General features: G+C 36.8%; 1 protein-coding gene across 2 annotated transcripts in view; it reads right to left on the bottom strand.

The window, feature by feature from the left end:
• nbas (NBAS subunit of NRZ tethering complex) overlaps positions 1 to 25,317 on the bottom strand; it is a 353,782-nt gene that overhangs the window by 319,626 nt on the left and 8,839 nt on the right. For both annotated transcript variants that reach the window (XM_049479822.1, XM_049479826.1), the window contains exons 7-11: positions 15,666 to 15,799; positions 11,653 to 11,786; positions 8,263 to 8,361; positions 2,460 to 2,598; positions 2,172 to 2,237 (exon numbers count right to left, since the gene is read on the bottom strand). In XM_049479822.1, the coding sequence (XP_049335779.1) occupies positions 2,172 to 2,237; positions 2,460 to 2,598; positions 8,263 to 8,361; positions 11,653 to 11,786; positions 15,666 to 15,799 (572 nt within the window). The remainder of the gene's footprint in view (positions 1 to 2,171; positions 2,238 to 2,459; positions 2,599 to 8,262; positions 8,362 to 11,652; positions 11,787 to 15,665; positions 15,800 to 25,317) is intronic.

Genomic DNA, 25,317 nt, shown 5'->3' with positions numbered 1-25,317 from the left:
ACACTGCCCTTTTGCACAATGTTTAGTTTGAGGGACTCTGAGGGCAGTTGTTGATTATTTTGCGGTGTGTTTAAGTTACTTAATCCTGCTGTAAAATACAATAACTTTAGGCTTGTTCTTTTTTTTTTTTTTTTTTTTACTTCATTTTTATTTGCTAACATAGTCACGAAATTGTTGACCAGTGGTAGAAAAACAGTGCAAATTGTTTACAAAGAATATTTCTTATTAGTCTGTCAATTTAACTGGTGATTTCTTAGGCAGCTTTGGTATTTTAGCTCCTGTGGCCATATGGAAGACATTGTGTCTTTTCGTGATGGGGTAATGTAGATGCCTGGCATGAATTTATGATTCCATTTTCTTCACAAAAACAACAGCTGGTCCACTTAAAACTCTTTGTTGATGAAATGTATTGTACTTCAGGCTACCACTTCTGTGGCTTCAAGACAATGCATACACTAAATACTAAACAGGCAAACAAATGTCAATGTATAGGTTGAATACTCCAGCTGAAGATTAAGGTATGAATTTACTTTAATAAACTTGGGCTATGCAAAGAAACCATTTGGTATATACATTCTGTCTAGATTGATGAATAGAGTCATGTATGATCCGACAACTAGTGATTAAGATTTATAAAGAGAATCCCGTTCACACAGCTTGCCATCGGCTACCAGAGCCTTGAGAGAGCACAACTGTCCTTGCTCTCTCTGGGGAGGTTGATGGCGCTCTCTCCCTACATCACTCCAAAGGGTGATGTCGATCACCTCGAGGCGTCTGTGAGCTGGTTTATTAAAATAGAGTCGCTGCTCTTTCCTCAGAGTGCGCTAGGATGCTTCTCGGCAATGTTGCATCAGCAGCAGCTCGAAAATAAGCAATGGCTGACTTCACATGTATCGGAAAAGGCATGTGCTAGTCTTCACCTTCCTGGTGTGTTGGGGAATTACTAGTGATAGGGTGAGTCCTAATAAGTGGGTTGGGTAATTGGCCTTGTAAATTGGGGAGAAAATGGGGAACAAACTGAAACAAAATAATAATAAAAAAATAGATTTATAAAGAGATGCTAAAATTATAATGACTTTCCAGAAAGTTGCACACATGTGGCAAGTGCTAATCAAATCTCCAACATAACACCATTAGGATTTACACTGACATTAATATAAATGTATAGAATTTTTAATTAAGACTAATTTATTAACTGTGCTTACAGGTGACAACTTTGAAATGACCACACCTCTAAGTTGTGAGGTGTTATCTTGTCAGAGAGACTGAAAAGGCCAGCATGCTCATGGCAATGTGACATAAATAATTGGAGTTGGACTGATTTACTTTTTTTTTTTTTTTTTTTTTTTTTACACCTTCACATAGTTTTTGCCATAATACGAATTAGAACATAACTCAAATACAGCTATTTACTGTATACCTGTAAGTCTACCTCTTCACAACCTTACAACTGATGCTCTTAAACACATTAAGAGACAAGAAATTCATGTAATTAACTATTGAGGAGTTCGGCACAGCTGTTAACTAAAAGACATTTCAGGTGATTCTTCCTCATAAAGCTGACTGAGAAAATCCAGCCAAATGTGCAAAACGGTCATCTAAGCAAGAGGTGCCACTTTAGGAACATATATACATACATTTATATGACATATAAAACACATTCTTTTTTTTTTGCTAAATAATTCCATATGTTTTTCTTCATAGTCCATGATTTGTGCAATCAACAATGCAGAACATTTTCAAATAATGAAAAACCACAGAATTTAAGGTGTGTTCAAACTTTTGACTGGTACTGTATATTATTTTTGATTATCTATCCCATCACATCATCTGTATACAGGACATTCTTATCTTTCTTTGTTAATCATCTTTTCATGTGACCTGACAATTACTAAAGCATTTTACTACTAGTTGTACTATTTACGATAATAAAATTTGAACCTTAAATTTAAATTACTGCTGTACATAAAATATAAATTATTAAAAAAGGCAACACAATTGAACATTAGAGTACACAGGTGCCAAGTCAAAGACCTACTACAGAATGTTCCCTTCAACAAAAAAGGATTAAGTAATTAACAACACAGTGTTGATAAGCACTCAATTATTTCATTGAAATTCTATAAGACAAAGAGGCGTAGTGAAAGCAGAGAGGAAAGAAAAGTAATTACCTGCTCGTTGTTTTGCCTGGAAAAGAGTCTAAAACTGGGCATTTTGAACAGACCTCTCCTCTGGGACTGGACAAAAACGAGACATTATGATTACCATCTCTGTTAATTAACAGCCACATTTATTCAGAATATTTAATTATTCACCTGCCTTGCAAATTACAACCATTATCAGTCGACTGTGAACAAGTCTGGGAATATTTTAAATTAAGTTATCTGCATTTAATGGACAATTTCCTCTGTGTGAACGTGTGTGTATGTGTGTGCATGGTGTGTGTGTGTGTGTCTTACCGCACAGACATCATCTTCATAACTGGTCACTTGTTTATAGTAAGGTGACCCAGATAACGCCCTCCAGGCAGTGATGCCACAGCGAGAGGCTCTGGATGAGTTTCTGTCACCTGATTCACAACCGCCCACCAGCAGCAACCTGAGAGAACACACACACAGATCACTGCCATCAGATATCTAATACAACCAAAATCTCCCATTAAACCTGAACAAACAAAAAAATTAAACCCTACAGTAACTGATCATATACTAACAAGCAGCTCAAGTACAATTTCTCAACTCTCAATCTTTCTCAATTCTTTCCCACAGATTCTTTCTGAAGTCTGTTTTTTTTTTTTTTAAGTGAAGTGAAAATCAGTGCTGCAGCATTTTGTTGTGATGGTTGTATATGTAGTACAGAAGTTGGGAAATAAAGTGCTGTATTAATTACGGTATATTAAAGCTGTGAAATATAACATTGTAGTTATAAATTTGCTGTAAAATAAAGTACAGTATGGCAGTTGTGAAATAAAACATAATGAAGAAATATTTTGTTGTGAAAAACACACACGAACGCACAAACACAAAAAGTGGGTTAGGATTATGTTGTCTTTAAGTCTTCCTTGAAAATTTCCTTGGTAATTACGACCAGACATGCGTTTACTTGGATGGTCTATTTGATGGCCTTGTTGATGCTTAACTGACATTCAACTAACACTGAATTGAATGTCCATTAAATTTAACTTAACCCTATGTGGAATATAAATTATTTAAAATAGAACCTAACCATACACCTAACCCTAACCTAATCCTTAATCAACCATAAAATCAAACCCTACACCTAACCTTAACCTAAGATTAAAATCTAACCCTAAACCCAATCTTAAATATTAAGATAAGCGTTTGGATTAGAGTTGAATGTAGGGTTATATTTAATACAGAATCATTTACTTTCACCTTTTAGTTCATTAGCATTTAATAAACATGTAGTTGAATGTTAGTTGAAAGTCAGTTGAGCATCAAAGAGGCCATCAAATGGACCATCCAAGTAAAGTGTTACTGAGTCTTTTTTGGTTGTTTGGAAATGGACCCTATTAGGAAAATCCTTTTGTTTATACTTTGTCTATTATCCCAGGAGACTTATTTTGCTCTACTTCAAGAGAATGAAGTGAAGACATGTATTAGAAGAGTGATGTTTTTATCCCATTAGAACTGTGAATCATACTAGACCTTTACATTAAAAAACCTGTACAGCTTAAAACTATTGCTAATTAGCTCAAAGTTTTTATTGTTTACTGTAGAAGCAGGATCCATACTGGCAGCCACCATGACCTCCCCAACTGGGAAAATTGGGGCTTCTCTACAAATCGGAAGTTTTCACTGGTAAATACGAGTTTGTGGTTTTGTGGCGACGTTCATGTGCTCTTATCTCGACTTAAAGGCAGCGTTAGAGCATAATTAGATTTAGGATTAGATATAAAATTCTGTTTTTTTTTCACATTTAATTGATCTTCACCATAGTTATGAATCATTTGGATGGCACTATATACTTCTATGGTATAACCCATCTACCTTCTTGACACAAATTGGTGTGTTATAAGCTCTGTATGTATTGCTCCATTATTGTTTCTGCACCTTACTGATTAAAATCCTGCTTTGTGGAAATGCTCTTTCCTAGGATTTTTTTTTCTTGTTTGTTTGTTCTGTGCTATTATTTTGTTGTTTTATTTCCAAATAATTTACCTGAATAATCAAATATCATAATATATATTTCTGCAGCTCTAGATAAAGCTGACAGTGATTTATCACAGGCTCGTATTGCAATACTGACTCAGCTATAAAAGAGAAACTAGAAAAGACTGTAGGAAAAAAAAGCTTTCACAAACAACTGAATCAGATCTCCTGTCAGTGCAATCTCTGCACATTAAGCTCATCAGGAAGAGAGCTTCAGTAATCACCACTGACCCCTCACACACAGCACACCCTATATTTCATCTCCTTTCTCTGATAGACGACACAATCAAATCACCACTACAAGCTGCTGCTTCTCCTCAGCCTCAGACTCTACTATACTGTAACTACAGTCTCTTCTGTGACTATAACTGACTGCTACTAGTACTTATTAGAGCTGTATGATAAATCACATTTTTCCACTGCAAAAAAGTTACAGAGTTAAATTAATCATAATGGGCAGATAACATCTGCGTTGGTAGATATGAGAAAAGTAGAACAGTGTGAGGCCATTTTTGTGTTTCTACAGGCGAGCAGTCAACCACACAGCTTGATTTGGGACGTGGCAGTGTGTCTTTGGTATCGTCAGTATGCAGAAATTACGCTACGTGTGGCTTAAAACACTCAAAAGGTATGTACTAATTCAATGAATTAGCATGGGTGTGTTTTAGGCGTAAAATGTTATAAACCAATCAGCGTAGTCAAGATAGAAATGAACATTTGACAGTTGACTGTTGTCTTGGCTGTATTCAGTCAATGGCGCAGTTTTCCATTGCCAAGATAGCAACAGAACGCAGGACGCAACGTTGCAGGTGCAAGGCATTAACATACACTCTTGGTTTAGAGGAAGGATTCAAAAAGTTTAAATTTCAGAGATTTCAGCTGTCAGTTTCCACTGTGAGGAACATAGTGAGGAAATGGAAGAACACAGGCACAGTTCTAATTAAGACCTGAAGTGGGAGAACAAGAAAAATCTCAGATAATCAGAGGAGAAGGATGGTGAAAACAGTCATAATCAACCCACAGATCAGCTCCAAACACCTACATATTCATCTTGCTGCAGATGGAGTCACTGTGCATCGTTCAGCTATTCAGCGCACTTTACACAAGGAGAGGCTGTATGGGAGAGAAATGCAGAAGAAGCCTTTCCTGAGCACACAAACAGAGTCGTGTGAGGTATGCTAAAGCACATCTGAACAAGTCAGCTTCATTTTAAAATAAGGTTTTGTGGACTGATGAATCTAAAACTATTTTTAGATTATTCGGAGGGCGATATGCATGGCAGAAAAACAACAGCATTCTTCCTCTCCACAGTAAAACGTGGTGATGGTTCATCATGCTGTGAGGCTGTGTAATCAGTGCAGGTACTGGAATCTTGTTAGAGTTCAGAGTTCAGTCAATATCAGCAGATTCTTGAGAACAATGTTGAAGAATCAGTGAGAAAGTTAAAGTTGCTCCGGAGCTGAATACTTCAACAAGACAACGACCCTAAACACTAAACTCTGCTCCAAATCTACTAAAACATTCATGCAGAGGAACAAGTACAACGTTCTGGAATGATCATCCCAGATCATCTCAGTCCCCAGACCTGAATATTATTAAAATCTGTGATGTGATTTTAAAGTAGGCTGTTTATGATCCGAAACCATCAAACCTGACTGAACTGGAGATGTTTTGTAAAGAAGAATAATCCAAAATATCTTCAACCAGAAGCAAGACTCTCACTGGAAGGTTTAGGAAGAGTTTAGAGGCTGTTATTACTGCAAAAGGAGGATCTACTAAATACTGACGTAATGTTTCTGTTGGGGTGCCCAAATTTTTACACCTGCCTATTTTGTTTAAAGAATTATTGCACACTTTCTGTTAATCCTGTAAACTTCATTTCACTTCTTAAATATCACTGTGTTCATCTGATATATAATATAGTTAACTGAAATTGCTGAAATCTGAAGAAAATTTCAGAAAATTTAACAGGCGAGCCTCAACTTTTTCCTACCACTGTAACAAGCAGGCTGAGAACTGTTATTAACTGTTATTATTAATATATTTTCACACAGATCTTGAACCATGTTTTGATAGCCGCAAGCCAGGCACAGAATAACATAGTGAGGAGTAGTCAAGTTGAAGCTGTGACTGAAACAGACAGAGAACAACTGAGCAGCACAGACAGGTAGGACCATAAGGTCATGCCTTTTTCTAAACTTCAGAGACCAACACACACACACAGAGACAGACTGTGGATGGGATGAGGAGCAGGGGATGTGAGGGTGAACGATGGAGCGGAGCTGGAGAGAGAAGAGAGGCCTGCAGTTCTGGGCAAATGAGAGCGAGAAAGAGGGAGAAGAAACCTGTGTCAAAGCCAGGCCTTCCAGAAACTTCTCATCAGTTAAGCCAAAGACCAGTGTGAGAGGGCGATAAGACAAGAAAGCAGGCAGCCACACAGCTAATCCACTCACATACACAACATGCATACACACACACACACACTCACACTGGACTAAGACTGCCCCCTGGTGACAGCTTACACACTAGTCTGCTCTGTTACACAGCAAAAAACCCCACTTTTACATGCTTAGTCATTTATTAAAAACTTTCATGAAGCCTTTAAATTGCAGTTGTTGAATCTGGTAAATCTGTAGCCACATCTGTAAAAATCTTCACAACAGAAAGATTGCCTTTAAATATTCAGCTCATTTATTGATCTAGGGTAAGTTTTCTCAAAGCTTTGTGAATGTAACAATAACTTTTGTAACAATTTATTTGTACTAAATATTGTTAGCTAAATATGGATCATTTGTAACAAAAGCTATTTTCTGTTTTTGACTTTATATTAATCAGGTTATTTGTTAGACAATTCAAATACAAATGCACAACATGTCTGTGTGAAATTCTATTTCAGGAGGCTCTTATTGTGCTTTTTACCTACTGTGCTCCTACTGTGTGGTCTATTGTGCTAAATATATATACTGTGGTGAAACAAGGCTTTATGGCCTATAAACAATGAATCAGTTTATCTGATTTAGCTATTTATAGGTATATGTTTAAGTAAAATGAACATTGGTGTTTTATTCTATATACTACAGACAACATTTGTCCCAAATTCCAAATAAAAATATTGTCATTTAAAGCATTTAGTTGCAGAAAATGAAAAATGGCTAAAATAAGAAAAAAGATGCAGAGCTTTCAGATCTCAAATAATGCAAAGAAAACAAATTCATATTCATCAAGTTTTAAGAGTTCAGAAAATCAATATTTGGTGGAATAACCCTGGTTTTTAAATCACAGTTTTCATGCATCTTGGCACCATGTTCTCCTCCACCAGTCTTACACACTGCTTTTGGACTGTTTACAGAGTATATGGTTCCATCAAGAAAATAGTAAGTTTCCCGGCCGTGGTACAAATTGAATGTTCTGTGTTTTTCCTTTTTATTTAGATCGTTTTTGCAGCGTTGTGTTTTAATGGCGTTTTTCACTGTTAAAATCCACCATCTACAGGCGGCCGCGTGTAACTGCAGCAAGAACGCTGGATAAAAAAGAAGCTAAAATTCAGCGTTTTGCTTAATTTAACTGAAAACAACAATATTATATAATTCAGTAGTTAGGTATATGTAAAATAAATGATTAGAATTAACTTATGAATTATAACTGTTAAATAGCTGTTGTTCAGCCTGGTTAGCGTCTAGGCTGAGCAGAGGCTCCAGCTGATGATGCGTTCCTCCATAGCCACGCCCCTCTCCTCTCCCCACGCCCCCACGTCAAAAAGGGGTCAAAATAGACTCGCAAACAAAACGGAGGAACGCAAAGGAGGGAAAGTATTGCAAAGAGAAAAAAGGAACGCAAAGTGCAAAACGCAAAGAAAAAGTGTTTTTGCAAAAGATTAATTCTAAAAAAAATATTACAATTGAAAAAAGGTAACTTATGTTCTCTTCTTTGTTTGCAAAATTAGATTTTTTTTGCAATTCGTGGGGATTTTTTTTGTGACAGTTTTATTTTCTCGTCAGCATTAAAGACCCCAATTTGACTCCATATGTTATAATATAAGAAGCTACTTTTCTGGGTCAAAGAGATCAAGAGATTCTGTTCCTGCACTCACCTGTGGCCTGGATGGTAGATTGCCGCAGTCACTCCATTAAAATAATGAGTGGAAAAGCTGAAGGTGTGACTCTCGTGGAAGCCCTGATTGGTTCCCATGCTGAAAGTCAAATCCAAATGGAAGAAAAGAATCAGATTAAGCTGTCAAAAATATGACCACGTAATATGTCAAGTATATAATAACTAAAGTTTGTCAAGTGAACTTGAATAAATTATATGGACAATATTATATCCCAAAGTAGTCGATAGTTGATCAGCCAAGGCATGTTTGACTCTTTAACTCTTGAAAACTCTTGAAAAAAAGCTTTAAGATTAATATGTATAAATTAATTACATGTATCTTTGTTTTGATTGGCTACTCTGTATTAGGCCCCATTAAAAAAAGCAATCCAGGTCAAATCACTCCTTATAACTTCAGTATAAAAGAGCAGGGCTAATGACTGTAAGGTAAATAGGTGTGTAGATGTCAAAGGACTGGTTCAAAATAACAATAAAAGTTTTGTTAGACCTAAATATTCATGAATTGTCTGCATGTGTGTGATTATATAAAGAAAACAAGAAATGTGTCTTCCCTTATATTTGGTTCTGTACAAAAATCAAATAGACTTGTTTATGATGTTTCTGACAATGTAGAACTTGTTCTCATCTATAGAAACAGAGAAAACTGTGTCACAACTAGAAAAAGCTAGCAGCAGCCACTACAAAGCCTGAACTGTGTCTATCAGCCTTCAGTGTCTGACAGCTCCACTAACCATATATCTCCAGTGGAAAACAACAGAAGAAAGCCCAAGCATGCCTAGCTAAACTATGTTTTATATAAGCTTGGAGCTTGCAAGTATGTGTGATCAGTTTTCTTGTCCAAAAAAAGAGCCAAGGACAAGGGTGGTTGATAAGACTCCTGAGTGTTCGTTTTGCCAATCCAAATTACAACTGCTCTTACAAGTGGCAGCAACGAGGCCTACTGAGAGAAACAGCTTTCATCCAAAACTTCAAAGTGTCCCACTGAGGAAACCAAGAAATAAAGTTTTTTTTTTTTTTAACTCTCTTGAAAACTGGAATTTTGGCAGACATGAAGACTTTAAGGCACTTTAAATAAAGTTTTTACTTTTTCTGGTAGAAGTAAAATAAACCAAAATTATTATTATGCTTTAGAGAGCACCATCCATATCATTCTTAAGGAATTACACATTTATTAAAAAGGGGAAAAGATGGTAGAGTAAAAAACCCAGATGTTTTTCCTACCTGTGATCAATTATTCTCAATTGCTCCCAAAACTCTTAACTTGTATTATGTAATGCAGCTTGATACAAGCACAGACATATACTGCACAACTAACACCTGCTCGTTTTGGCACAGAGATTTTGGCGAGTTTCGCAAGCACTCTCCAAAGTGTAAGGTGTTAATTAACTGCACACTTTCTGTGCCATCGCTGACGCACTGTGTTAAACCTGTTCAGGTTCAAACTGCAAACATCAGCTGATGAGAAAGCAAATATCTATTCTGGTCCTGTTTTCAATTTTAAAGTCTGTTCAGCTAAATATTTCAAACTTTTATCATTTGTACATACAAAAATACAAATGTTTGGACACCCTAAGACAAAAGTGTGTTGAAGATGGACGGATCTATGAAAGGTATAAAACTTTAAGCAAAATTCGTGTTTTTTTTGTTTGTTTGTATTTAGAAAATTGCAGAAAAATAAAAAAAGGGGGTTGGCAGAAGTTTGGGATACTCAAAGAATTTGAGCTCTCAAATCAAATTAAGGTCAAATTGATTAAACATTTAGAAAGAGCCTAAAGCAACATTTTGAGTGCAAAGTAGGGGTGGGATTCTCCTGGAAGCTTAGAATTTGATTATATTATGATTTAGAGTTCTGAGAGGCCATTTTAATAAACGATTATTGATGCATCTTGATGTATCTTTTTCTTCTATACTAGATTTATCTTCTTCACTGCATGACTACTTGTTAATTTTAAAGTAAAGTATCTGTAATGATTTAGATCACAAATCCCACTATTTAATAGGCTCTTTGACACTATTTCAATTTACTTGTAAAAAAAAAAAGGCATAGTTAATCAAATGATTAATACAAAAATCTAGAATTAAATGTTGTTATGGTAATATTAAAATCAGCTACAAGGAAAACAGAAAGAAGAAGGTGATTATAATGTTATTGCTGACCAGTGTAACGTATATATGTACACGCTGACATTTGGCATTTGTGAACATTTCAGAACTTCCCACATCTGAATCAAGATGCAGGAAAAAAAATCTAATATTTCTCCCACCTCAGTCCACTTAGTTGCTTCCTCTCCATATCAAGATATTTGTGAGCTCCAGGTTCTGTCCCAACCGCTGCAGGCCTTTCTTTATTATCTAAAAATGGTTCTTAATTCTAAGAAAACCACATATATAATCTTTTTTAAAGATAACTCTCACACTTTGGGGGGATAACATTGAATGTGTCTTATCCTACAAGTACTTTGGTATTTGGCTGGATAACAGATCCTAATTAGATAACAGATTCCTTTAGAGTGCATATTGAGATTCTAATTAAAAAATGTAAAGACTTTAAAAGAGTTTTTATTATAGTAATAGGTGCTGCCTAAAACACTTGCACAGGCTACAATTGTAAGTATTTTAGATTATGGAGATAATGTATATGCAGATAATGTATAAGTATATCTAACTTCATAGGTTAGATTGTATAACAGTTCCTTGCATTTTATATATTTAATTCATAGTTTTGAACACATCGGACACGTTGTGTTCTTTATGATTTGGTCTATTAGCTTTTATTGAGCCTGAGGAGACAGCAACACTGGTACATGCTTATTTATAAAGCTCTGATGATTAAACTCCCAACTCATTTGTGTAATCTGCTCCCACATCTTAACAGTTTCTATAATTCTCGCCCCAAAATTAGTTTAGAACTGGGCAGAAAAGCTTTCTCCTTTTTTGCATCATGGTCTTGGAATAACCTTAAAACTAATTACAACTTAAGAAGTTTGTTTTAATGAATGAGTTTGAAACTTTGATAAATAATTATGCGATGGAAACTTGCAATTGCTACTCCTGAATGCATTATTTCTCTGTTCCTGTTCTTTTATGTTGGTTCTCTGTTTATTAAGTTTATTAAGTCTTTAAGTCAATTCTTTGATGCAAATGTCTGTAAATGAAAATGGTGACTTCTTGGCCAGGTCTCTTATAAAAAAAAAAAATAAAAAAAAATGAGAGAGATTTTATTCTCAAGAGACCTCCTGGTTAAATAAAGGATAAATAAAAGTACAGCTTCTGGAATACAGGTCGCATTTTACTTGCTTGACGTTTGTGAGAACAGCCCTAAAGCACAGCCTGTCCTCACCATAATTGAATGTGTGTTTACTTCATGTACCTGACCAGGTAGCTCTTGAGCTGGCCCCCATAGGTGATAACCAGCAGCTCAGCTGACCACTGGGCGCTGGCGGTGTACTCCAGGAAGATCAATCCAGCAGCAGCATAGCTGTAATCACCAGGGAAACTCACAGCCTGAGGAAAGATAGAAAGAAGGAGAGATGGTGAGAGAGAGAGAGAGAGAGAGAGAGAGAGAGAGAAAGGTAAAAACAGGGTGTTCTAGCAGAACTTCCAGACAATCAGTTTTTTTTAGGATTGTAAAAGTTTGAGCGCTTCTTTGCAAAGCGTGCGCTGATCGCCTCTGACAGAAGGACAGCCTGGTCGGGATAAATGCAGAGGAGATGACAGTGATGCGAGTGCGCTGGTATGAACAGGGATGGTGAAAGACTGACTGGTACTTCAATCTGACAGCGATCTAAAGAGTGACAGAGGGAAGGCTGGGTGAAAGTGAAAGAAATGGAGCAGCAGAAACCTCTCCTTCTTTCTGACTCTCATTCTGATATTCTGAGTTAAGTCCTCAGAGGAAGTCCTTCAGGGATGAGGCTGGCTTCAGGCTGAAAGCAGGCAGAAAATGTGAGCTGAGCTTGGCCAGCAGAGCAGGAAACCTCTCCAACACACACACACACACACACACACACACACATATATACACACACTCAGTGTGGACCTGAAGACCTGAGGACAGCTTGAACTACTTTACACCAACAAACAGACAACAGCTAAGAATAACTAGAGAATCTTGGCTTGAATGTCACAGTCTATTTGAGTAATGCTGCTGACCATGACCACAATTTACACTTATCTTCTAAAGATAAGGAAGCAAACGAAGCATCTGTCTCTGCATGTCTGTTGTGATCATTTGTACCTGTGTATTGGTGTGTCTGCATCGCTCTTAACCCTCCTGTTATCCTCAAATTTAGTAACACACTTTTTTCTTTGAGTCAATATGATCCCAGCTTTTTTAACCTCCAGAAAATAATAATCGACTAATGATCGGTGGTTCTGGCATTATTATAATTGTGTTATAAGTATTTTGTTGTAAGGTCAGTGCCTAAAGTGGAGTAACATTTAGAGAAAAAATATAAAACTGAATGTCATAGTAACCTCAACATTATTGCCACACAAATATGTGTAAAATCTTCAGATTTCTTATGTTTTATGCCAATAAAATCTTTGAAACATTTTTGTACTTATTGTCTTCAAACAACTGAACGCAAATAAGCTGTTAGTGGCCACGTCAGGTTTACGCTGAGCGTTTACCACACATTAATGTTCTCATGTGCTAAATGGCAAAACACAAACAACCTAGTTCATGCTTTGATAGTTTTTTTTTTTATCTCCCTTGACTTCTGACTTGACACAGACAGTAGGTACAGATCCCTCCCTCAGAAAAAGTCTGCTGGTTAATCCTACTCTGTACTGTCCGAGGTTCTCAACCTGTAGACCAAAATGGCGTTCCTTCTAATGTAGTGGGTGAGGGGAGGTGTCAGGGAGGGTAAATGCAGGTTTCCTTATTGTGACTTTAAAATGATTTTGATTACAGATGGACTTGTTGCACTTGTTGCAGCTGCAGTGTTTATAGGGACAGTACAGACCCAAGTGGAAATCTGAAAGCACACAAAACATTTTTTGATTTGTATTATATCCCCTTTAAGTAGATTTAAAGGGAACTTTAAAGAACTTTTTTCACAAGTGGAGATCTAAAGGGAGGTATTCTGCTTTTACTGGATTAAAATTTAACCTAGGGTATCTTTTTTTTCTTTAACTCGAATTTGTCCACCACAGTTTTCAGTGCAATTTTAGATGTGGTAGAACTTGAGATTCCAGCATAAAAATGCTTCTGAAAAACTGTGATGCAATCATGTTAACATAAAGCAGAATCTCAAAGGAATGTTTCCAATAATTCATACAAACTACACCATAAAGAACTGAGGCTGTTCTGAGAGCAAGAAGAGGTCCCACAAAGCCCTACCCTAGTGGTCCAAATGAAGTGCTCAATAAGATCACAACTAAAAACACTATCCACAATGAAAAAGGTATCTTCTTAACTGCAGTCTCTAGGGTTCAGATCTGTGTGTTAGCTCAGCTCCCAGTCCTTGAGAAAATCCAGTGCAAAGATTTCCACCTTGTAATTCCAAAATCCCCACATAGAGCTCTACATCATTCAACACCCAGAAGATCTGCTCTAAAAACACATCTGGCACTGCTGATTAAAGTTACATTAGCAAACCAAACCGTCAAAATGTAATACAGGCCTGTTTGAAGGATGGTAACAATGACAGCACATCTCAAAGCAAATCAGAAAACTGCTAGGGCCTGACGGGAGATTATGAATGATGGGGCATCCTCTTATTGTCAGATACAGGGCAAAAGAGTGATTGGTGAGAGAATTTAAACAAGAGAGAGAGAGAGGGGGAACGTAATTACAAAATCAATTCTATTTTATACACTACGAGCCTCTTGTAATATGTATAAACTAGGGCCCAAATGTTATATAAAAAAAAATATGCTGCGGCTAATATTAACTAAGGGAAAGAAATACACTGATAAGAAATCTAAACGCTTGATTAGGTGATTAGGTCTGCAGATACATTTGTTTTTTTATTATTTCTGCATTAGATTTTAATTTTAGAATTCAATTATTTCACCACCATAAGCATGGCAGACTAGGGTTCAATTCCGCAGCTGGGTAAGCACAACACACTGCACTTATAAAAGTCAACAGTACATTAGTCTACCTGTGTAACGTGATGGCTACATGTTCTACAAATGGAAATGTAGTTCTTACACTCAAACATAAGAAAAAAAATCATAAATCTTGTAAATATTTTTGACTGGCACATGACTGTTTTTGGTTTGGGTTGTACACATTAACCCTCCTGTTATGTTCATTTGTCAGGAACAGCAATGGTGTTCCGGGGTTAATTTGAAGCAGTGAATGTTTAATTATCTAAAATAAGTCTGAAACCCAAAAAAAGTTTTTCATAAAAAAAAAAAAAAAAAAAAAAGGTTCAAACTTTTTTTAATGTTCCACTACTTTGGTACTTTTAAAAGACCAACATATAAAACAATAGTTTTACATAACATTGAAGCATAACATTGCAATTTTGATTTAGTTTTAGTTTATTTTTAGGGGGTGGTTGAAAAATATCTAAGATGAAACATTTTCATATTATATGTTGATTGCACAAATTAAGGCAAGCAGAAGAAGTTTTATACTGGGAAAAAAATACTTTTAACTATTTTTCCAAGACTTGAAAAAACTTGAAAACGGGTCAAATTTAACCAGAACATAACAGGAGGGTTAATTACAGCAAATCATTTATCTGACTACTTATATTTACATACAGTACCAGTCAAACATTTGGACACACCTTCTTATTCAATGTGTTTATTTTTTGCTACATTGTAAATGAATACTGAAGTCATCCAGACTATGAAGCAACACAAAGGAATCATGTAGTGACTTAAAAGTTTTAAACAAACCAAAATACTCTGTGAAGAAGTACTTAGGTGGCTCTGGGGTTCTGTTAACATGCGGTTCTGAGGCTGTTAACTGATGAATTTATTCTGTCCAACAGAGGGGGAACTCTTGGTCTTCCTTTTCTGGGGCAATGATCCATATGAGAGCCAGTTTACTTTGGACACTTTCTTCTTCTTTCGTTCTTGACATTTTTTAGATTGATTGAACTTCATTTCTTCAAAAGTCATTGTTTTACTTAGTTGTTTAGTTCTGCCATGATACGGATTAGAAGATTACTCAAATAATAAAAGCTGTTTACTAAATAATTTCATATGTTTTTCTTCATAGTTCATTTTAGTAATAATGTACAAATTTAAAATAATAAAAAACACTAAATCAAATCATATATGACAGTGGCAGAACAGTTTCAGACTGTCATGTTCCCAATTTGTTCCCAATGTGGCAAAATAAGAAATGCCAATCGCTGGAATGTGAATATTGCCAAAGAAAAGAACCAAAACAGAAAGAGGACAGCAGTAGAAACGTCTTACCGGAGGAATGATGAAAAGCTCACCGCCCATCAGGTCAAAGACTCGCACAGTGCCAGTGCTGTCTGCGTAGGCCAGAAGGGTACAGTCGTGGCTCCAAGCCACTTTCCGCCATTGAGGAGACGGGTCTTTGGGAACTAGAAGACAAACTCAAAATAGTCACTGCCACCGTGATTGTTTATTTTACTGTAATAAAGACAGACCAGCATAGAAAAGATGAGTATTCAAAACCTGTTTTAGCCCATTTTAAAAAGACAAATACATACATTATCAAAAAAATAGATAACAAAACTTGCAGACTGTGTTAATTAGCAGCTTAGGCCAGATTACAAAAAAAATACTCAAATCAAACATTCAAAACTGCTTAAACATCATATACATATCCATTATACACTACTCATTATACAGTAAGTATATGTAGTATGTAGTTATATTAAAGATAAGGGATCTTTTTTATTATTATTTTATTTTTTTTTACACATTTCTTTTTTACAAATTAGTTTATTTCCTGAATTTGCTGATTGGTCTGAGAGAATACAATTAATGTATTAAAGTATTATGGAGCTGTGAGCTTCAGACTGGTGCAGATGTCATCAGATTGTTGCACTTTTAACACTACAATCATGTACTGTCTGCTCCCCTTAAACAAGTATTTTATTCACAAAAACACATTTTCTTTTGTTTGCAAAATGGATGTTGTTAAGAAACTAGCAATAGTAATAGCCCGTGTGTTGATGGCAGGAGACAACACAGAAGGAAAAAAAATTACTTAAGACATGTGGTCAGAGTTGAAATCAATATTTTGCTCGCATTACTAAAAAAATCGGAGCATTTACACATGCATTCTAGTTGGCATGTTTTGTATCCATTCACACACAAAGGATTCAAAATTATTGCTTGTTGATGTTAATGAGAACGCATTCATTTCATTTCAAGAATATACTGTTGCAACAAAATAAATGTTACATTTTTATTTGGTATATCAGTTTTAAGCTTCCACAGACACAAAAAAATATTCTCACCAAGACAAATTGCACATTGCAAATTGCACAAAGTGCAGAATATTAAGAGCATGCTTAAAAGGTTCCTTTCAAGACACTGGCTGTTTTAATCACCATATTACTAGTCATGATATATTGTGTATGATACAACATGGTCCCCCTACACGATACACACATAAAACAACTTCCCCAACTTCATATCCTTTTTAAAAAGCATATGCTGCTGATTTAACAGCCAAGCAGATCCATTTTCAAAATTTTATCTCATGCTCTAATCTTCAGGCAATAAAAATTGATTTAATATATAAAGCCATAAATAAACAGCCGACTTAGCCCAAGCCTGAGTGAACTCTCCATGCTACACAGCATCAAAAGCCTCCAAAAGGACAGCACTCCGCCGGACACACACAGCCCCCCTACCCGATCCACCTAATGCACTAAAGCCCATCAGGAAGGCTTTTCAATTAGCGCTCAAAGACTCGTCCCTCTGATAATCAAAGGCTTACACGCTGGAAAATAAAGTCAACCTCAAAAACACTGCCTCTCGGCCCTGATCGCAGATTCATTAAAAGAATGTGCTATCGGAGTCATCTCAGTGAACTCACGCCTCCCACAGACTACAGAAACATGTGCTTTAATAGTGACTAGCTGTGTAATCTGTGTAAAGCTGTGCCGCCATCTATCTAATCAAAAGGCTGCTTACAAAACGCCTCGCTTAAAGGTAGTTTACACAACAAGAAGGCTAAAGGCTGGCCTGTTACTTAAAATTGTTACTAAACATTTTGGGCGATATTCTGTGCAATAAGCAATATTAGTGTCATTGTAAGACCATTTTATGCCACTGACATAACGATAAGAAATGATTACATTACATCAATGCAAAGAATATTATTAGTAATATTCAGACATTAGAACTGAATATATAAATAAACCATAAATAAACAAAAACAGGTAACACAATTAGACAGACTGGATGAATAGATAGGTATACAAAGGGTATAAAATGTTTGTAGAATAGTGCAGGAGATTGTACAATTTTGCTAATAACTAATTTACAGAGCAAAAATACTTATACAGAACAAAATATTTAAATGTATATATTTTTTTTATTTGCGATATGTGGTGTCAAATATGGATTATTTTTAAACTCCCTAAGACTCAAACCCCCAATTAGATTTGCTAATGTTACTGCTTCATTACTCCATGTGGTGGTCTTAATCAAATGAAAGGTAGGGTAAACCTGCAGTGAAGAATATTGGTTAAATTCTGTAAAACTGACACCAATAAATCCATAATTCCTGGTTTTGGCTTATTCGTTATCCTCTTTAGTAACACAGATGCTGTGAGGTTCCACAGAAAACTGTCTTGCAATATATTAAGTATCACAGCATCACAGTATCGTGATCTAATCATTGTCATGGGCAACATATCTTGATGTGATACATCATGAGATGCCCTGCAAGTCCCACGCCTAGTACATATGCACGTACCCATAGCTGCAAACCCATCCATAAGTGTGGATGACCAAAAGTCCTTTGAATTTATCTAACTAAACTCTGTAGCAGCGTCCTGTCCCTGATGGGACGAGTTAAAAGCATGAAGGCTCAGAGGACAAAGGATCTCCTCGGTTTATCAGTTTAGCAGCTTTGTGACATAACTCTGTCCTAAAACACAGTCCTCTGATTTATGTTGATGGTGTGCAGTAGATGACTATCATTGTTCATTGCCAAGCTCCACTGCAGCCATGCCCATTTGTTGTAAGAGACGTTGATAGTGTAATTATTTTGGCAGGCTTAGCTAAGTGTCTGTAAATGGGGCATTTGCAGTTTCCAATGCTGCCCAAGTATGTTTAATTTTTTTTTATTTAGTCCTGTAATATAAATTTTTTCTTTAGCACACCTGTCAATTGCATATTGCGTAGCTAAATTTAGAGCGCGTCGGTGCGGCTTTGGTATCACAAAATGTACAAAAATACGCCTTGTTCAGCTTCAAACACGCAAACGTCATGTGCTAATTCCCTTAATTAATCAGGGGTGTGTTTTGGATGTAACGTGAAATAAACCAGTGAAGTAAATCAGTGTGCCAATTGTCATTCCCTTTAAGAGGCATGTGCCTTCGTATCTTAACAGCGTGGCACTTTGTGCATCTCAGCTAAGGATATTAACCTGCCAGCAGCTCATTTAGGGGATCAGCAATGTTATTTTATACTTTATTTTGTTTGTTGTTGAGCGTTGTCTGCAGCATATCCGTGTGTGTGTGTGTGTGTGTGTGTGTGTGTGTGTTTGTTTAACGAGCGGGACTGTATAAATGCTGGGTGCATCTATAAGAATGGACTCTGACGACTGACTGTTGTCTAGGTTAATTTCCGTCAGTGGTGCATCTGTGTTTTCAGCTGCCAAAATACCTCACTTCCAGACCACCACGCCCATCAGTGTAGATTTATTACTAAAACCCAACACTATTTTAACGGCAGTTGACAGGGTGTAAGATAGTTATGAGCAATGCAATGCTCCTTGCGCAGGATGTATGATAAGAGCCTGTGATATGGATCACTAGTTGTTGATTAAGTGACTCAGTTGTTGTGATAAACAAATACCATTACATCTTGGGACAATTAGAGATGTAATGAGAAACTTACCCCATAAGACAAGAAAATATACAACATTGGGTTCACAAGAATAAGATGAGATTTAAAAATATATATATATAGATTTTATTTATTTCAAATTTTTAAATATATGATTGTAAATATTTTATTTTACTGAAAACATTTTTTTTCTGCAAGTAATCATTGTGTAATGATTTTTACTTACACTATGTATGATTAAACATATGCAGCACTTTTCTTTCTGTTAATACTTTCCCCACTTTGTACATTGGTCTACTCTCTCCATAAAAACACACTATCACATGTATTTATGTGACTCCACCCAGTCTGTGACATAGCAAGCAACATAAAGGAAAAACTTGAACACAGGGCCAACAGAGAAACATGAGCAGCTTAGATAATTATCCATTACTCAAAAATGAGGTAAATTGTTCTATTAATCACCATATTGATTTGACGTCATATTTCCTGGCACTACAAATGGATGACCCAAGCAATCAGAAGATTCTTGCACTAAAGGAAAAAGCTTGCGGTTTTCACAGAGCAGACTGTAATTAAGAAATTGCAGTTCCAGAGATCTCTGCAGGTCAAGAGGAGATAACTTATCATATGCTAGTAAAACAGATAATTCAAGACCCCTATTTGACTGCCAAAAACCTGCATGAAAGTTTAGCTGAGTCGAGCAGGTGATGCTATACTGTACAGTGCTGCTTATATAAACATAATCTTAATGTTAGAGTTATAAAAGCATGAAACAGAACATCTAGCAGAGCCAGAGGAGTCCTGAAAATAAGTGCTGTGGAATGATGAAATCAAAACAGAACACCTTGCAAACTGTAAAGCATGAGGCCTGATCGATGAGGTTATGATGTAACCAGTGGTATTGGCAATATTATACGAGAGGGGGGAAGAATGTTTCCAGGATTTGCTGGTATTTCGAAAAATCCAAACTCCAAATGTCAAAAACTAAGGGGCTAAAGCTAAAAAGAACATGACTTCTCCAACAAGATAATAATCCATAACATGACCCCAAAATCCACCATGGACCAAAATGGAGATACAAACTGAAACTTTGCCTTCTGCAAAAGTTCTGGTGTTAAAACTTTTTGCTCACGCCACATTGTATCTTATTTATTTAATGACTCAAAAACGTAACATTCTAAGTAACCTTTTGCATCAGGACTTTCTAAAAACTAGCAGAGTGCCAGAGCTGGTCATATATTAGGGGTGCAACAAATTATATAGTCATTGTTGATTATGTTGATTAACCATTGCAGCCCTACATATCTAAATGTTATTACTGCTTCTGACTTCTGAAAAAAAAAACTAATTACTAGATGGTGTGAATTTTTTGCATCACATGAAGGAAACAGAGCAAGTACTTTAAATGGAACTAACTATTAGAACTATTAACCATTACTCACCCAGTACAGTAATAATGACCCAGCATAATGATGAGAAAAGATAGATAATTATACTCTGAGCTCAACAGTACAATTCAGAGAAATGATGCCCAGAACATTTACATATTTTTCAGACTATTAAGACTACTAAGGCACACCAGATTATAAGGTGCATTAAGAGACACTAGTAAGGCTGCCTACATCGAAGTGAGCAAGGCTGTCGCCATGTTTTCCTTCTAATAGGGAAGCTGGGAAAAGCGCCTAAGTAAACAAAACTGTAATTCTTAAAAATATATATATATATTTTCTTTCAAAAGATGTTACTCTGCACATATTATTTCCTGAAAACTGTTTGGGTAAGTAAAGCGCTTCTGTTTATTTACATTAAGCTTAGAGTTTAAAAAAAAAAGGCTAAGGATAAGTTTTCATTGAAGATTTCCAGCACTAAGGCTGGGTGCAGCAGCATTAGCAGCCAACCGCAGCACTAGCTGGTCGTAAATGCTGCCCATAGCGATAGACTGAGGAAGCCTCAGTGTTCTTGTAAGCCAGGGTGCTATCGGCTAGTAGTTTGTCCATGTAGCTTGTTTTAACACAGCAAACATGCAGACTACAGACCAATATACTCACCTCTAAACGGTAAAAAGGCTAGCGTTGCGGTTAGCAGATAATGCTAATGCTGCGGCACTAAGCCTTAGTGCTGGAGAAACTTCACTGAAAACTCACCCTTATAACTCTGTACTTTAGTGGAGTGGCTATACTGCTCCTTAATACCTGACTGGTAAAATTCATACATAAGGTGCACCAGATTATAAGACGCACTGTCAATTTTTTGGGAAAATTAAACAATACCGATACTGCTGAAAGGCCTCAAAAACACTGATCAGTCAGCCTCTAATAGTAATATATTGCCAATGTTAACACCTATTGGTAATACTATGATGCACAGAGTTATTAAATTAAAAAGTGTTAATATGTTTGTATTATAAACCAGACAAAAATGATTTTACTGACTACTGATAGGATGATTACTAATGGTGCACTCACATGCACCATATGGTCAAGAAGCTGAAATAAAAAAAAAGTGAAATAAAAGATAAGAAAATGATCACAAAAAAAGAAAAGATTGTTGTAGGACTTTTATGACAAATTATTTACTTGATCTTTTGATTCTTGCAGAAAGAACTGAGAAAGAATCCAAAATCTCTTCATTTGCAACAACTTCACCTCCTGCTTCCGACACCTTCACCACACTCCTTAGACACTAGCAAACGCACCTGCAAACCTGCCACAAAAAAACACCACACGCTTCAAGCTGGAACTCTGCGAGTCTGTTTTCTTTAAAGGGATCAGATGTGCTTTAAGTCAAGCCTGCAGATTGTGCTCTAGCGCATGCAAATGAGGTTCAAATTGGAATTCTGTGTGTGGGTGCTACGCTAGATCATTTAGGTGTCCAATATAGAGAACTAAAAGCAGATTGGATTGCCAGTCTAAAAATAAGCTTTGCAAGCAGACAGAGTAATGCAATTTCTGCCATACGGATTTCAAAATGATTCTGTGTAATTCACTTCAGCTGATTTTCATTTTCATTGACTTTGCATTCAGGTAGCTCAGGACAATGACGGTTAAACAGTGCTATTACACACAGACTTGCTGCTTTCAGTGGCAGGAGGGGAGTGCAAAAAAAAAAGAAAAAAAAAGAAAACTGCAATGCAATGCAATTATTCAAAGTATGAATGAGTACTGGCTTCTATTAGGTAAATCAATGAAGCATTGTTCAGTGCAGGAACGTCAATCAAAAAACGACTAGATGATCTAGAACAACGGTCTTATCGCCCGTGCTGCACAGAAATGTGAAAAAAGAAAAGCTGGCAATTTCCATTCAGGATGAAACCCGGTGGAGAATGCTGGAAAGAGCGTCCGATAACTCAGGATGAACGATGACGGGCTAGCCAGATAAATACCTGTAAGAGGAAGGGCTCAGCAGAGACCATAAATCAAAGCTCGTCCGCTAAAGGCTAATTAATCTGAGCGCAGCACTGGAACTAATACGCCCGAGTATGCGTGATGAGCGCACCGCATCGTATCCGGGCAGGTTTGCTTGTCATAAATCTCAGTTTAAGAGGGATTGGGTGGGGAAAATAAGAGAGCGCTCTTTTACAGTGGAAGATGTGCTAACTCAGCAAAAGCCCGCTCGCCTACCATGCACCCGCAATAAAAACATCTTAGCGAGTTTAAGGGGTACAGCCTACAATGAAAGTGCGACACACTCAATCATATTGAGTTCTATCACAATATGGGGCTAGGATATAGTGTAGCCTCCACATTGGTGATGAAACTCTAACTCTTCACTGTAACAGACTGTACACCCCTCCGTAATTTAACACAGACGCCCCAAACACCTTATTTCCAGACTCTGATGTTTAAAAAGTGTTTACGTTACTTGTTTAACCCATATTTAGTAAGCAATAATTTATTATATAAAAAAAATATTAAAAATGAGTTCACGATTCAAAGCAATACTACATGATCTGTCAAACATGGTGGAGGAAGCAATGTTATGGAACTAAATGTTTTTGATGCTGTGACTGCTGATAGAAATAGCACAAGATACTCTGAAATGTTTAGATGTCAAGGGAAATGGAACTAGTATTGTGTAAAGGATGCGGCACTGACTTGCAAATTATCTTCTATGGTGTCCTATATTGAATGTGACTGTGATTTATGTCAGTCGCTTGTCCACTGTGCTGTCCACTCTGGGTTGTAACTCCTTTAGATCAGAGGATCATGTGTCTGCAAATTGTTTTTATGTATATACACAAGGTTGAAAAAAAAAATCAATGTAGAGTCTTTTGGGGATAAAGTGTGTATATATCCCGAGACAATTTTTAGTTTTTAGTCTTACATTTTTGTAGAATGTGTAAGACTAATGTGTCTCATGGAGTGAGCACAGTTAGGACATTTAACACTACAAATTGGATACTCTTCGATATTGATTCTTTCATCACGTGCATTAAGTAGGTTGCTATTAAAACAGCAACACAGCAGAACTAACAGCTCAGTCAACATGAAATGGGAAACGGCATGAGCAGAAGCAGTATATGTATATATACTGCATATGCATGCTGCATATGAAACTGTTCCTTAACCTCCAATGTCTGCAGAAGTTAGTAAATGAAAATCAGGAAAAGCACCGTGTCTACCTCAACACCTGAGTTCATGGCTTTGCCCACCTTGACTTGGACCGCCCACAGGCAGCACTAAACCAGAGCTGACACTTTCTAGCTAATGAGCTCACAACTTCTGTTTACACCAGCTAGTTAGCGTTAGCTATGTTTTGTAAGTAACTAAGTAACTTTAGGTTTAAATCGGATTCCCGATTGATTCTGTTTTTTACCGAGACTATAAATAAACTCTATGGGAGCACGGTTTGACAAGGCAGCTCAACTTGACTCGAGCGGGTGTATTCACGTCAGATTTTTTTATATGAAGTGGACTTTGGGGCTTCATAGTGATGAAACTGCCCAAGCACCGAATTACCAAGTAGTAGCGTTAGTTTAGCTGAAAGAAACGTTATCAATGCCACAGGGAGAGTGGGACCGCTCAGTCAAGGGGGTTGGGGGTCAGAGGGGGTTTGGGGGCATTTGCAGGGGTCCGAAGAGCTGCTCTGCCAAGTGGAGCGGCCGTTAGCCAATCAGAGGTGATATGTTTGCATGTATGAATTCACGAGCAAAAAACGAAATACTCTCTTTCTTTAGAGACCTCTAATTCAGTGAAATAAAGCAGGGCTATACAGAAAAACATATTTCACAGGCAATAACTTCTTGTTTGTTGATGAACATGGTTTTCTCACTTCTCTAGATCTCCACTCCCCCTCTTGGTGTCAGAGGATGAAATTTGTAAGAGGACAACGGCAATTCACAGTACTAAACCCATCTCCTCATTCACAAGCCCACAGAGGAAAGATATAATTTTCTCTTAGCATGAGTCTAGGCCAATTCACTAGCATAGCACTGCGTTACCAATCATACCTCAACACAGGTGGGCAAAAGATTCCACATCAGCTGGCCCTTCATACCCACTTCCTGCTAGTCTATGAACCAATTTGCAAAGTTTCTCTAACCTCTAGGTCATAGTTGCTGCCATTTATAATTTTATTAGTTTGTCTGATTACTTTCTCCAATATTGAGAATTAAATCAAACTGGTCATTTTGTTACAGCCCTGATGAATACTGATTTTCTTTTCTAAACTGTTGACAAAGGTTAAAGCAAACGGTACTTTGACAGCTTGACATCACATTAAGCAGTTATACATGTGTGCACTACAGCATCATTATTAGGGACAGGCATTTCAGTTTAGCTATTTCAACCTAACAGGCAGGGCTCCTGATCTCATAAAGGAAAGCTTTGCTTGTACTGCTGCCCTCCTTAACCAGAACCATCCATCAGCAGGCTCCGGAAATCAGCAGGGAGAGGCTGAAGAAGCTGGAGAGACAGACACTACCTCGAAGGCACAGAAAGCCAATCAATACAGGACTACAAAAAAAACAAGTCTCTTTTGTACTTCTTCAGCCGCTTTCCTACTTTTTCACTTAGCCTTTATTTGCAGGCAGAAATGTACACGCAGGTTACTGCTCTTCCTGAGG

This window comes from Astyanax mexicanus, chromosome 1 (genome assembly GCF_023375975.1).
Source record: "Astyanax mexicanus isolate ESR-SI-001 chromosome 1, AstMex3_surface, whole genome shotgun sequence".
Classification (NCBI taxonomy): Eukaryota; Metazoa; Chordata; class Actinopteri; order Characiformes; family Acestrorhamphidae; genus Astyanax; species Astyanax mexicanus.
The sequence above is the reverse complement of the archived record's forward strand: the minus strand, read 5'-3'. Positions and strand labels throughout refer to the sequence as shown.